This window comes from Phascolarctos cinereus, unplaced genomic scaffold (genome assembly GCF_003287225.1).
Source record: "Phascolarctos cinereus isolate Bilbo 61053 unplaced genomic scaffold, phaCin_HiC Scaffold_2;HRSCAF=192, whole genome shotgun sequence".
Lineage (NCBI taxonomy): Eukaryota > Metazoa > Chordata > Mammalia > Diprotodontia > Phascolarctidae > Phascolarctos > Phascolarctos cinereus.
The window spans coordinates 218,404,433-218,418,372 of record NW_027555625.1 but is presented as its reverse complement, the minus strand read 5'-3'; the positions used below and the strand labels follow the sequence as shown (position 1 = coordinate 218,418,372).

The 13,940-nt window shown below is 43.8% G+C and overlaps 1 protein-coding gene across 1 annotated transcript in view; it reads left to right on the top strand.

Moving 5' to 3' along the window:
• Positions 1-3,081: 3,081 nt before the first annotated feature.
• TOGARAM2 (TOG array regulator of axonemal microtubules 2) overlaps positions 3,082-13,940 on the top strand; it is an 83,824-nt gene continuing 72,965 nt past the window's right edge. The window contains 4 exon segments of the mRNA XM_078149783.1: positions 3,082-3,226; positions 6,308-6,458; positions 7,262-7,408; positions 8,648-8,920. Of these exon segments, the coding sequence (XP_078005909.1) occupies positions 6,431-6,458; positions 7,262-7,408; positions 8,648-8,920 (448 nt within the window). The 5' untranslated portion in view covers positions 3,082-3,226; positions 6,308-6,430.

The following is a 13,940-nucleotide window of genomic DNA, read 5'->3' as shown; positions in this document are numbered from 1 at the left end:
TGGCTGGTCTGCTTGCCTCGAGTTTCCCTGCTTTCTATGACCTTCAGGATCAAATACAAAACCCTCTGTTTGGGGTTTAAAGCTCTTTATGACCTGGCCCCCTTACCTTTCCAGTCTCCTACCTCATGCTTCCTCACATGGTCTGCAGTCAGTGACCCGGGCCTCCTTGCTTTTCCTGGAACAAGATGCTCCATCTCTTTATCCCTGGCGTTTTCACTGTCTGTGCCCTCTCCCTCCTCATCGCTGCCTCCTGGCTTCCCTGGCTCCCTTCAGGTCCCCGCTGAAATCCCAGCTGCTTCTGGCAGCCTTTCCAACCCCCCTTCATTCTAGTCTCTTCTCTCTGCTGATTATCTCCAGTTTACCCCGTCTACAACTTGTTTGTGTGGAGTTGTTTGCACTTGTCTTCCCCATTAGTCTGTGAGCTTCTTAAGGGCAGGGGCTGTCTTTTGCCTTTCTTTGTATCCCCAGCACAGTATATACTAGGTACCTAATAAATGCTTATTGACTTATTAGTCCTATACGTGCCACTGGCACTGATAGCTATGTGGCTCATATGGATAGATCACTGGCTCTGGAGGCAGAAAGTTTAGTCATTTCACTTGTGTCTGACTGATCCCATTTGGGATTTTCTTGACAAAGATGCTGGAATGGTTTGCTGTTTCCTCCTCTAACTCACTTGGTAGATGAGGAAACTGAGGCAAACAGGGTCAAGTGACTTGCCCAGGGTCACACAGCTAGTAAGTGTCTGAGGCCACATTTGAACTCAGGTCTTCCTGATTCCAGGCCCAGAGCTCTATCCACTGAGCCACCTAGCTGCCTCAGAATCAGGAAAACCTGAGTTAAAATTCTTCCTCAGACCCATAACAGCTGTGTAACCTTGGGCTAGTCATTTGACCTCTGTTTGCCTCACTTTCCTCAACTGTAAAATGATGATCATAACAGCACCTTACTCATAGAGCTGTTAGTGTCTCAGGAAATACTACATGCAACACACGTAGCACAGTGCCTGGCAGTGCTGTAGGTGCTTAATCAATGATTGTTTCTTTCTTTCCAACGCAGGGGCCTCAGCTTCCAGTCAACTCAACAAACATTCATTAAATGCCTGATAATGCAATTCATTAAGCCCCAAAGGGCACTGTGCTGGTCTCTGGGAGGTACGAACCTGAAAAACTTAGGTGTTTTCTCTTGGGCCCAAACATGAGTAAGAGGGAGGTGTCAGGGAATGGTTGTGTTGTACAGCTGAAAGAAGAGGCAACATGGGATAGTGTGCAGAGATCCAGCCTTGCAGTCAAGGACTCCTGGACAAGGCACTTTGCCTTTGTGCCTGACATAACTTTTTAAGTCCTAAAGTCGCACCTGATCTTCATTGGTAGAGGAAGTGTCCTCATCTGGAGTTTCCTACACAGGGCTGGCCCATATTCCAAGCAGTTGAAAGAGCAGTGGGGTTGGAGTCAGAAGACTTGGGTGACCTCCTGGTTTGGGGATTAGCTGGAGTTGCTCTATTCTTTGCCCCCTATGTGGCTGTGGGTAAGTCATTTCCCTTCTCTGGGCCTCAATTTCCTCATGTCAGTCTGGATGATCTTGAAGGTGCCTTTGTCAGCATCCTCTGCTGTACTGCATTCAAATGCCAATATGGGGGCTCCTTTTCGATGGGCATGGGCTTCTCTGGCAGTGGTTCATTGGATCATGGGGTTTTAGAGTTAGAAGGAACCTTAGATGTCATCCAGTCCAACGTCCTCATTTCACAGACAAAGAAACTGAGGCCTGGAGGGATTAAGTTAAAAGATCAACCCAGGGTGATGATGTTAGTAAGCTATTGGCCTCAGTTTCCTCACCTGTCAAATGAGCTGTCACTGGGCAAACCACCCCAGTATCTTTGCCAGGAAAACCCCAAATAGGGTCATGGAGCGTCAGATGTGACTGAAACAACTGAACAACAAAAAACAGAAAGGACTGGAATCCAGCCCCACTGACTCCAGATCTCGGGCTTGGGGCTGGAGGGAGAGGGGAGAAAGCAGAAGTCAGCTACAGAGGGGTTGCTGTGACCACTATACTTAATTACCACTACTACTGCTACTACCACTACTACTACTAACTACGTGCAGTTATATAATGCTTGAAAGTGGCAAAGTGCTTTCATAAGGGTAACTCTGTGAGGTAGGTAGTACAAGTATCATTACCCCAATTTTACAGATGGGTAAACTGAGACTCAGAGAGAAGTGACTTGTCCAAGGCCACACAAGTATTATCCCAGTTCAGCTGGGATTTGAATGCAGAACCCTTTGCTTGGTACCATACTGCCTCCCTTTACTTCATTTCCGTTGCCTGGTCCTTAGTTTTCTCATCTGTAAAGTGAGAGGATTAGGTAAAATGGCCCCTTCCCTCTCTGTAAGTCACGATTCTCTTATCTTCTTTGCAGTTTTCTCTCCATGATAGGGTAGGATGATTCCTTAACTCCCTTTCCATGCACCTAAATTGCCTGCATTACAGAACAGTCTGAGTTTCTTCTAGAGAGTTACACACAAGGAATATGATTTCCAAGCTTTGCCTGGGATGTTTGATAATAACAGAAACAATAATAATAGCTAGCATTTGTATGGTGCTTTGAGGTTGGCAAAGCCATTTACAAATATAATCTCATTTTATCCTCACAACAACCTTGGGAGGTAGCTAAGTGTCCTGTATCAGATAGACCTATTGCCTCATCAGTGTGGGTGCTTCACGAAAAAAAGTACAGATTGCAATCCCATGCAGCCTTGGAGATGATGATATTCCATGATTTGCAACTGTGTATCCTCACTGAACGAGTATAGATGTTAAAATAATTTTTGTTTTAAGGAGAAGCTAGGGTCCTAAAAAAGACTACATTTTCCAAAGGGTGGATTGCCAGCTCTTCTCCTCCCGTTCAATTCAGGCTCTGGTTCATTGTCCCTACATGAGGCCTGTATTAAATGTGTTACTGATGGATCAGTCCTATAGGTTGTCTATCCAGTTGCATATCATAATGTGGACCATAAGCCCTCTTTATTCAGAGTTTTCCTAGGCCAAACGGTCAAGTGATTATGTATCTCATTTAGGATGCTCTGCAGTGGTCTGAAGCTTGATGCCTCAGCACAATGCCATCCACCAACGGGAGCACCCGAAGGACCTCACCATTTAAAGATCATTCCTCTTCCATTTAGACTTTGTACTGGACATCCTCCATGACATCGGCAAACATCTTTGGGTGAGCATGCATCTTGTTATTTTATCCCTTTCTTGAAATTGATATTCAGAAGATTGAGTTATCTTATTTACATCTTTCATGCTATCCTGTGTGATTGACATATGCATGGGAGATACCTTGTGACATATGCATGGGAGATACCTTGTTGACATGTGCGTGGGAGACAGTTTGTTGGGGAAGAGCATTTAAAACCATGTGTTGTTCTGCTGAATCAAGTGAGTTTTTTTTTTAATCATCAACAACTAATAAGCGTAGTGGAATATTGTGTTCTGTAAACCTTTCAACCAATCGTGTGACTGCTACAGAATATAAAATGTACATGTGGCCTGATCTCAATTATTAACTGTAAAATCCTGCCTATTCCCTTCTTGTATACGTCCCCAATATTTTTGTGAAAACTTCTCTCACAAAAATTTTATAGAGATGGGGAAGATAGTATAAAGGTCACTAGCTATTAATATTCTTGGATACCTTTTTTAAAAAATTTTATTTTATTTAAAAAAATTTTTTTTTGAGTTGAACATTTTTTCTCCCTTTTTCTCCCCCCCCTGCTCTCCCCAAGACGGCGTACAATCTGACATAGGCTTTACATTTACATACCCATTAAACATATTTTCACATTAGTGAAGTTGTAAGTAAAAATTAAAACCAATAGGAGGAACCATCAGAAAGATGAAACAAAATTCAACTTAAGGTAAAAATAAGTGAGAGCATTTGACTTCCATAGTTCTTTCTTTGGATTTGGACAGCATTTTCCACCCTGAGGCCTCTGGAAATGTCTTAGATCCTCTTAATGCTGAGAAGGGTTCAGTTTAACATTCTTAGTCATTGCATAACGTGGCTGCTATTGTATACAAAGTCCTCTGGGTTCTGCTCACTTCACTCAGCATCAGACCATATAAGTCTTCCCAGGTTTTTCTGAAGTCAGCCCGTTCATCATTTCTTATAGAACAATAGTATTCCATTACATTCATATACCACAACTTGCTCAGCCATTCCCCAATTGATGGGCATCCTCTGGATACCTTTTTTTAAAAAAGTTCAATTTTATTTTATTTTCAGTTTTGAATTCTCTTCCTCCCTCTTCTCTTCCCTTCCCTATTAAGAAGGCAAGATAAATGAAACCTGTTAAAAATATGTATAGTTGAGCAAAACCAATCTTCACATTGGCCATGCCTTCCTCTCCCCCCTCCCCCTGCAAAAAAAAGAAAGAAAGAAAATATGCTTCAGTCTACACTCCGAGTCCATCACCTCTCCATCTGGAGGTAGATAACATGTGTCATCCTGAGACTTTTGGGCTTGTGGTTGGCTGGGCATCTTTTGAAATGGAGAAATGAATTTGTTAACTGAAATCTTCATAGATCTTTTCCAATTTTTGTCTGTTCATTGAGCTTCTAGTTTTATCTATAAATACAGAATTACCTGGCTCAGTTGAGTCTCTTGCCAAGCTTTCTTTAAATTTATTTCTTGCTCTGGACTCTCTCATTGCTTTTTGAGGTTATGCTCTTCCTAATGTTTAACCATTTTCCTTCCAACTTCATGGTATGAGCCAGCACTGCCCTTGCTTGGTCCTCAGCTCTCTCGCTCAGCAAGGAGATCAAATGTTCACGAGCGATTTCTAAACTCTCGTTCTTCTCATCATGATTAGTCTTCCTAGCAAATGCTGAGATAGTTAATGTTCCTCATAGATCGATTCCAGCACACGTTTTTAGGCGTTTTCAATTGTGTCTGTCTCTTCTTGACCCCATTTGGGGTTTTCTTTTTTTATTTTTCTTTACTTATTTTTACTTTTTACGAGGCAGTTGGGGTTAAGTGACTTGCCCAGGGTCACACAGCTAGTAAGTGTCAAGTATCTGGTCTGAGACCAGATTTGAACTCAGGTCCTCCTGACTTCAGGGCCGGTGCTCTATCCACTGCGCCACCTAGCTGCCCCTTGTGGTTTTCTTGACAAAGGTACTAGAGTGATTTGCCATTTCCTTTTCCAAGTCATTAAACAGATTAGGAAACTGAGGCAAACAGGGTTAAGTGACTTGCCCAGGGTCACACAGCTAGTAAGTGTCTGAGGCCAGATTAGAACTCAGGAAGATGAGTCTTCCTGGACTCTAGGCCTGGTGCTCTGTGCACTATGGTGCCACCTAGCTGTTTACCTGGCACAAAATAGGTGCTTAACAAATGCCAGTTCCCTTTTCCTCCCTTCCTCCCTCTCTATGTTCTAGCCAAGCTGGCCTCCTTGCTGTTCCCAGCACATGAGATTTGCGTCTATCTCCCCCATGTGTGTCTTCTCAAAGTCAGGTCTCCCACATTCCACCGCATGGCTAGAGTCCTCTCTCTTCTCCCTCTCTATTTCTTGGAATTCCTGAGCTTCCTTCAAGGCTCATTTCAAGTCCTCCCTTTTTCTTCTAGTGGGCCCCCATCACCCCTCCTTCCCTTGAAATGATTTTATTTTGCATATTTCACATTTTCTCATCTATACTAATTTCGTTTTCCCTCACTAGAATGTGAGCTTGAGGTGAGGAACTGTTTCATTTTGTCTTTGCATACTCAACACTTCAAAATTTTGCACAGGACTAGGCACATAATAGGTGCTTAATAAATACTATTTTATTTGAATTTTTGAATTTAATGTGTTTATTGAAGAGATTTCCCCCCACCTTTTTTTTTTTTTGCTTTTTGAGTATAGCTGACAGTGGCTGCTTCTGGAGGAGAGGGCTGGATATGACTGCTGTGTTTGAGTACCAAATGGCGAGCCCCGTTACCATGGCAAAGGCCCCTGCCTGACCTTACCAATGCCAGGGACTGAAAATTGGCTGGGTTGATTCATCTACTAGACTTGAGCTATTCTTCCAGGTTTAAACCAGGTTCTGAGTCACATGGCTTTGAAAAGCTCTCCAAAGGGCTGAATGTGTCCAGCACTTTGTAGCTGAACTTGTTTCACACATTGGCCCATGGCCCTTGGCAGAAAGTCCGTCCTCTAGCCCCTGCTCACCATGGAGCATAGTGAGGCTGGCCAGCTCAGAGCCCTGTTCCAAGAGGGATTTGGTTCTTTTCATGTGATCAAGGTATATATTTTTTTCTCTCCAGGTTAGACCACCAGATGTTGGGGGTTAGAAACCTCAGCGACCACCAAGGCCCTGGTGGCCAGATGCCCAACGAGTAGCTCCTGTTGGCCAGAAGACCTTTGCAGAGTCCTGTGCTCCTTGAGACATGGCTACACATGATGACTTCAGCACAGGTAACAAACTCCCAAGGGGGAGGGGTCTCCCGGGGTTGTAAGGGCTCTTCCTCCTCAAATTGAGTCAGGGCAGGGTGCGTGTGAGGGTAAGTCCTCAGCTGGGGCCAAGTATCTCTTCCTCGCATTACAGCCACAGAGTGGCAGAGGCTGAATTACATCCTGGAAAGGAAACTGCCCTATAAGTCAGGGGAGGTGTTGCTGGGGAGCCGGGTGACCCTGGACAAGTCTCTTTGCCTCTCTGGGCCTTAGAGGATTGGATTAGATGATCTCTAAGCTCAGTCTAACTCTAGCACCCATGTGGCATTGGGGGATGAGTATGGAGACCTAGAATATGGGAAGGGGCTATGACACAGATGTCAGGACATTTTGGTACAGGTGACTCAATCAAAGATGTGCGTCAATCAACAGGCATTTATTAACAGGCCAGACACTGTGCTGGGGGCTATGGTGTATACAAAGAAAAAAATGAAATAGCCCCTGTCCCTAAGAAGCTCAGTTCTATGGGTAAGGAAGAGACAAGTACAAGAATTAAGTGAGTACAAGAAACATAAAAAACCGATCAAGGCAAATTTCATCTAATTGATCCACCTATGACACTGGGTCTCCTTTGTGTGGTCCTAATAGTTTACAGGCACAAGGCTGTTTTTAGTCTTCCCTCAATCATTGGCTAAGTTGGGTCTGGCTTTCAGAGTAGGGCCTGAACCTTGGCCCTCTGGCAAGTGGGGATGGTGCCAAGCCCTCTCGATTTTTCTTTCTTTAGTCACCATCCCCATAGGTGTTAAAACCCATGTCTTTGTTTCCAGCCAAATTCCGGATTCCTGTAGCAATATATTGTGGCAGCATCCCTCGATCCAGTGCCAGCTCTGGGTTCCGCACCTTCCATGGTCGCAATAGAAACATCAACTCAAGCCTGCAGGACCATGCAGGCCAACGGACAGGAGAGGATGAGGGTAGGATGGTCTCCACCCGGGTGAATTAGAGCAAAATAAAATGTTGTCTAGGGTTTGTGAACAGCGTGCATACACACATATGTACATATGTACATTTACACACATCTATAGGTATTTATATACATGCGCATGCATATATGTGAGTAATGATGGTCAAGTATATGCATGTGTACATTCATTAATGTGTTTGTTTATGTGTTTATACATATATACGCACACGCACAGACACACACTCAACCTTCAATTATTCACTATTATCTAGGTCCAACAACCTAGATATTCCTTCTGGGCACTGCCCCCCCAGCAGCACTAGCTAGAGAACTGAGGCTTGTTTAGATCAGGCATGGAGGAGGAAGTGAGTGCATATTTGAATGTGTGACTGCCTTCTTTAAACATTTGAAATTTTTATTGCTGTCTTTTGTTTCTCAATCACTTTCACTTATGAATATATGGGGCAGCTGGATCAGGAAGGTCCAAGTTCAAATGTGACCTCAGACACTAACTAGATGTGTGACCCTGGGCAAGTCTCTGTGTACCTCATTTTCCTCAAATATTAAAGGGGGAGGGCAATAGCACCTACTTCCCAAAGCTGCCAAAATGAGATATTTGTTAAACACATTGCAAACCTTAAAGTGCTATGTAAGTGGTAGCTATTATTATTACAATTACCCTCTCCCTTTCTCTACCTAGCAAGCTATCCTTTGTAATGAAGATTTAAAATTTAAAATTTAAAAGGGTGGGGAAGAGCTGTTCAGCAAAACTAATTAACACATTAATCAAGTCTAGCAGTATATGCAATGTTCCAAGCCCAGAGTCTACCACCCTTGCAAAGGAGGTAAGGAGGCACATTTTCGGGTCTTCTCTCTGAGGCCAAAGCTTGCTAATTATAATTATTAAGCATTTGGTTTCTTTCTTTCTTTTTTTTTTATTATTACTAACTACAATTTACCTTGTTGTAGTTATTGTACACATCTATGTACACACATCTATGTACATACATGTATATTTGTCTAAGTACACATATACACATACACATGTGTATATGTATGTCTATATATAATATTAAATTTTTTTTTTTTATTCTGTTTACTTAAGTCTGTATGCTAAAACTATATTTAGAGGTCGTTTTTAGATCACCTTCAGTTTTACAGCAGTAGCAGGTGGAATCATTTGTTTGCCCCGATACTTTGCTAGGCTTGGGCCAAGGTAACTCAGTTGTCCTCATTTGTCTGCCCACAGCCTCCCCCCAGTCCCTGCTGAAAGTCCAGATGGAGAAGCAGGGCCCTGTATGGGGCAGAAATGGAGACCTGACCAGCCTCAAGGCCTCAAAGGCTTGGCAGTCCAGGAACGGCTATGTGAAGAATGTGGAGGCGGTCTCTTCAGGGCCCCACCCTCTCCTGCCCGCCACCGTCCGGGAGATGGAGGCCAACAGTGCAGCCTTAGAGACCACCCAAATCAAGGACAAGCTAAAGAAGAGGAGACTCTCTGAGGGGCTGTCTGCTTCTCCCCGAGGTGAGCCCAGTGGTTCTGCTTGTGAAAGGGTGAAAACCAGGAATCAGAGAGGCAGGTTTTAGGCCTGGCTCTCAGCCAGGTGAGCCTGGACAACTTATTTCCCTTCTCTGGGCCTTGACTACCTTATCTGTAAAATAGGTGTGGGGGTGGGGTGGGGTGGGGGGGAATAGGGTTAGGCGGTCTCTACAGTCGATTTTAGCTCTAATAGCTTGAGGTCAAAGTCCCAATGAGGAGAGGAAAAAAGAGACTGCCCTGAAAACAGTGGAAGCTTTGTCTGTTTGATGGACAAAGACCCCATCAGCCACAGGAATCCTGGGATCTGGAAAGAGCAACAGTGGACACAAGGGGTTGGCTGTGTAGGAACTCTGTTTTTGTTTCCCCCATAAATGTCACACTGATCACAGCAGCCGGGGCTCAAGCATCCAGTCCTGACTTAGGCCTGGCTAGAACTCTGGGGAAGTAGCGAAGTGGGTAGAGCCCAGGGCTCACAGGGTCATATTAGAGATCACTCAGTGATCTCTCACAAATCCTTAACCAAAGGATTTGTTCAGTGAAGCTTAGATTCAGTCAAAGGGCTGCCCTTGAGGACCTAGAGGGCCACATGTGACCTGGAGACTTCGGGTTCTCCACCCCTGAATCCAGTGTTTTTATTATACAAATGAGGAAACAGAGGCCCAGAGAAGTTAAGTTAGTTGTCCAAGGTCACTTAGGGTATCATAACTAGTATTCAAACCCAAATCTGCCGTCTCCAAACCCAGTGGTCTTTTATTTAAACTGCACTGATGATAATAAGTAAAAGGGCTTTGAGTTCTCTGGAAGAAAGGGCTTCTCCAAATCCAGGGGATTCTCCTTGGTGCTGATCATCCTAGGAGTGTGTTTGTTCTCCGTTACTGGTTATGTCTTCCCCACTGTTTCCCCCAGAAAATGGCCTATCATTCCGGCCATGGGGATGTTCCTTTTGTGCTGTCTGTATATCTTGTACGTGCGTCTGTTGGCCTGCTGTTCTCCCCAGTAGACTGTGAGGTCTGAGGGCAGGGACCATGTCTTTGCCAGAGCTTAGCAGGGTGCCTGGCACATAGTAAGCATTTAATAAATGCTTGCTGACAGACAGACTGACTGACTGACGGTGGATCCCTCCGGTTCCAGATCAGACCTCTGTTCTGTGGTCTGTGTGAATCCAAGCAACAACATTCAAACAGTTGGCAGGCCAACGAAAATCAAATGACTTTCCCTGAGTTTCCCCTGGAGGAAACTTGCTGTGTAAACTGACCAGAAGAGGCCTCTTAGGCTCAGGTTCAGGTTCAACCAAGAAGCAGATGTAACAAGCTCTCACGTGCTATGTACTGGAAGTGCAAAGACAAAAATGAACTGCTCCCTGCCTTCAGAAGCTTACATTCTACTAAGTCATTTGTGGGATTGAGCTCAAGCACAGGAGACACCCACACCCACACCCATACCCACACCCCCACACCTCTTGTTCCCCAGGGGGTTCAGTTCATCACTCACTCTTCATTCAAATGAAATATTTGTAAAGTATTTAGAATGGTGCCTGGTACATAGTAGGCACCTAATAAATGCTTGTTCCCTTCGCCTTCCCTTTCCCCCTTCATTCTCGATGGCTGACCTGCTGTTTAGAACACATGACATTCGATGGCCTGTATCTAGGCTTGTTCCCTTTGCCTACACTTCCCTCCTTTCTCTTCTCTGCCCCCGGCTCCCTTTAAGGGCCATCTCCTTCAAAAGACCGTCCTCCAAATTGCCAGTGCTCCGGGGGCACAGCCGAGACAGCAGAGTGAAAGCAGTGACTTGCTTGAGCTCTCCCCAAAACCCCTCCAAATACCCGTAAAAAAATGGCTCTAAACAAATTCTAAAGTAGTAGAACCCACAAAAAGACAGAGTAAAGCAAATTTCCAGCCCAAGACAACCTGGATGGTTGATCGGGAAGGCTTATCCCGCCGGGCTGGGAGCGGAGCACAGGGCAGCGTGGGCGCACAGGCCGCCACAAACCTGGAGCAGGCCTCAGAGGACTGAATCGTGGGCAGCTGTGGAGGTTTCCAGACTCCTCAATCCACTAATGCCAAAGAAAACTTAGAAGGTCAGTGGGAAAAGTCTATTTTTTCCGTGAGAGAAGAGCTAGGTCAGAGCCAGTTCCAGAGTGCAGAGCACAGGTGCGGGGGAGGGGCGGGGCTCTGTCCTGAGCTTCCAGGCACTGACTGAGGAGGGAATCAAGTGGCTGATCAGAGGGGGACTGCAGGGATCTCTTGCCTTGCCCGTGCTTGGATCTGGGTCACAGCTCTGGGTGGCGGTCCTGGGGTGAGGAGGAGCACTGGCATGGTGGAGCTTGTAGTGGCTGGAGAGGAACCCCTCCTCACAGTTCCAAGAGAGAAAAGACTGCTTGTGGTCAGTTACTCAAAGACCAGAGCTCAGGCCAGGAAAAGAGTAAACACCTCGACCCTTATCATACTACCTTGGAAGAACTGAAAATTTACAGCTATACAAACCCCCTAAGCTTGAGACAGTACATTCTCCACATTGGAAACAGACTTTTTCCTTAATAAAGACTTTAAAACTCAAGTAGTTGGTTGGGATCATGAGCAAACCTCGCAAAAAGAGTCAGACTGTATTATCTTACTTTGGTAACAAAGAAGATCAAAACATACAACCAGAAGAAGACAACAAAGTCAAAGCTCCCACATCCAAAGCCTCCAAGAAAAATATGAATCAGTCCCAGGCCTTGGAAGAGCTCAAAAGGGATTTTGAGAAGCAAGTAAAAAAATTAGGGGAAAACCTGGGAAGAGAAATGGAGTGATGTAAGAAAATCATGAAAAACAAGTCAACAGCTTGCTAAAGGAGACCCAAAAAAATACTGAAGAAAATAACACCTTAAAAAATAGCCTAACCCAAATGGCAAAAGAGGTCCAAAAAGCCAATGAGAGAAGAATGCCCTAAAAAGCAAAATTGGCCAAATGGAAAAGGAAGTCCAAAAGCTTACTGAAGAAAATACTTCCTTAAAAATTAGAATAGAGCAATTGGAAGATAGTGACTTTATGAGAAATCAAGACAGTAAACAAATCCAAAAGAATGAAAAATTAGAAAACAATGTGAAATATCTCATTGGAAAAACAACTGACCTGGAAAATAGATCCAGGAGAGAGAATTTAAAAATTATTGGACTATCTGAAAGCCATGATCAAAAAAAGAGCCTAGACATCATCTTTCAAGAAATTATCAAGGAAAACTGCCCTGATTTTAGAACCAGAGGGCAAAATAGAAATTGAAAGAATCCCATCTCCCCCTGAAAGAGATCCCCAAAGGAAAACTCCTAGGAATATTGTAGCCAAATTCCAGAGTTCCCAGGTCAAGGAGAAAATATTGCAAGCAGCCAGAAAGAAACAATTCAAGTATGTGGAAACACAATCAGGATAACACAAGATTTAGCAGCTTCTACATTAAGGACGCAGGGCATGGAATATAATATTCCAGAGGGCAAAGGAGATAGGATTACAACCAAGAATCACCTACCCAGCAAAACTGAGTATAATCCTTCAGGGGAAAAAATGGTCATTCAGTGAAATAGAGGACTTTCAAGCATTCTTGATGAAAAGACCAGAGCTGAATAGAAAATTTGACTTTCAAATACAAGACTCAAGTGGCACATGAAGAGGTAAACAGGAAAGAGAAATCATAAGAGACTTATTAAGCTGAACTGTTTACATTCCTGCATGGAAAGATGATATTTATAACTCATGAGACCTTTGTCAGTATTAGGGTAGTGGGAGGGGAAAAATTATATGTATGTATGTATGTTATGTATGTATAGATAGATAGATAGATAGATAGATGGCACAGGGTGAGTTGAAGATGAAGGGGTGATATCTGGAGAATAAACTTAAGGGGTGAGAGAGGATTATACTAGGAGAAGGAGAAAGGGAGAGGTAGAATGGGGTACATTATCTTGCACAAAACAGACAAGAAAAGGTTCTTACAGTGGAGGGGAAACAGGGGAAGGTGAGAGGAAATGAGGGAATCTTATTCTCATAGGATTTGGCTTAAGGAGGAATAACATACACACTCAATTGGGTATGGAAATCTGTCTTACCCTACAGGAAAATAGGGGAGGAAGGGACAAGAGAGCAGGGGATGATAGAGAGGAGGGCAGATTGGGAAAGGGGTAATCAGAAGGAAGTACTTCTGAGGAGGGACAGGGTCAAAAGAAAGAATAGAATAAATGGGGGGGCAGGATAGGATTAAGGGAAATAGAGTTAGTTTTTCATAACATGTCTACTATGGAATTGTTTTGCATAACTGCACAAGTATGGCCTGTATTGACTTGCTTGCCTTTTCAATGAGGGTGGGTGGGGTGGGAGGAAGGGAGAAAATTTGGAACCCAAAGTTTTAAAAACACATGTTTAAAAAAAAAGTTTCCACATACAACTGGGAAATAAGAAATATAGGAGATGAAGTACAGAAATCTATCCTACCCTGCAGGAAAATAGAAGGGGAAGGGGATAAGAGAAGAGAGGGCAAAGATAGAAGGGAGGGCAGACTAGGGAAGGGTATTCAGAATGCATGCCATCTTGGGGGGGAGGGGAAAGATGGGTGAAATTTTGGAATTCAAAATCTTGTGGAAGTAAATGTTGAAAACTAAAAATAAATAAATATATATTTAAAAAGTTAACATTAAATAAATAAATTAATTAATAAAAAACAAAAAAACCAAATTGTTAGTGCTCGAACCTCAACCACTGTATATTTAGTCCACCCCTAGGGAGCTCTGGAGTGCATGGATAGAGCTCTGGACTTGGAGTCAGGAAGACCTGAACTCAAATCCTTCCTGGGTATGTGATCGGAGGCAAATCACTTAAGCTCTCCATCTCAGTTCCTTCATCTGTAAAAAGGGTTGCTGATAATATCACCTACCTCCCAGGGTTGTTATGGGGATCAAGTGACATGACATATGTAAAGTACTTTGCAAACCTTACAGCACTATAAATGCTATTTTTGTTATTATTATCCTCTG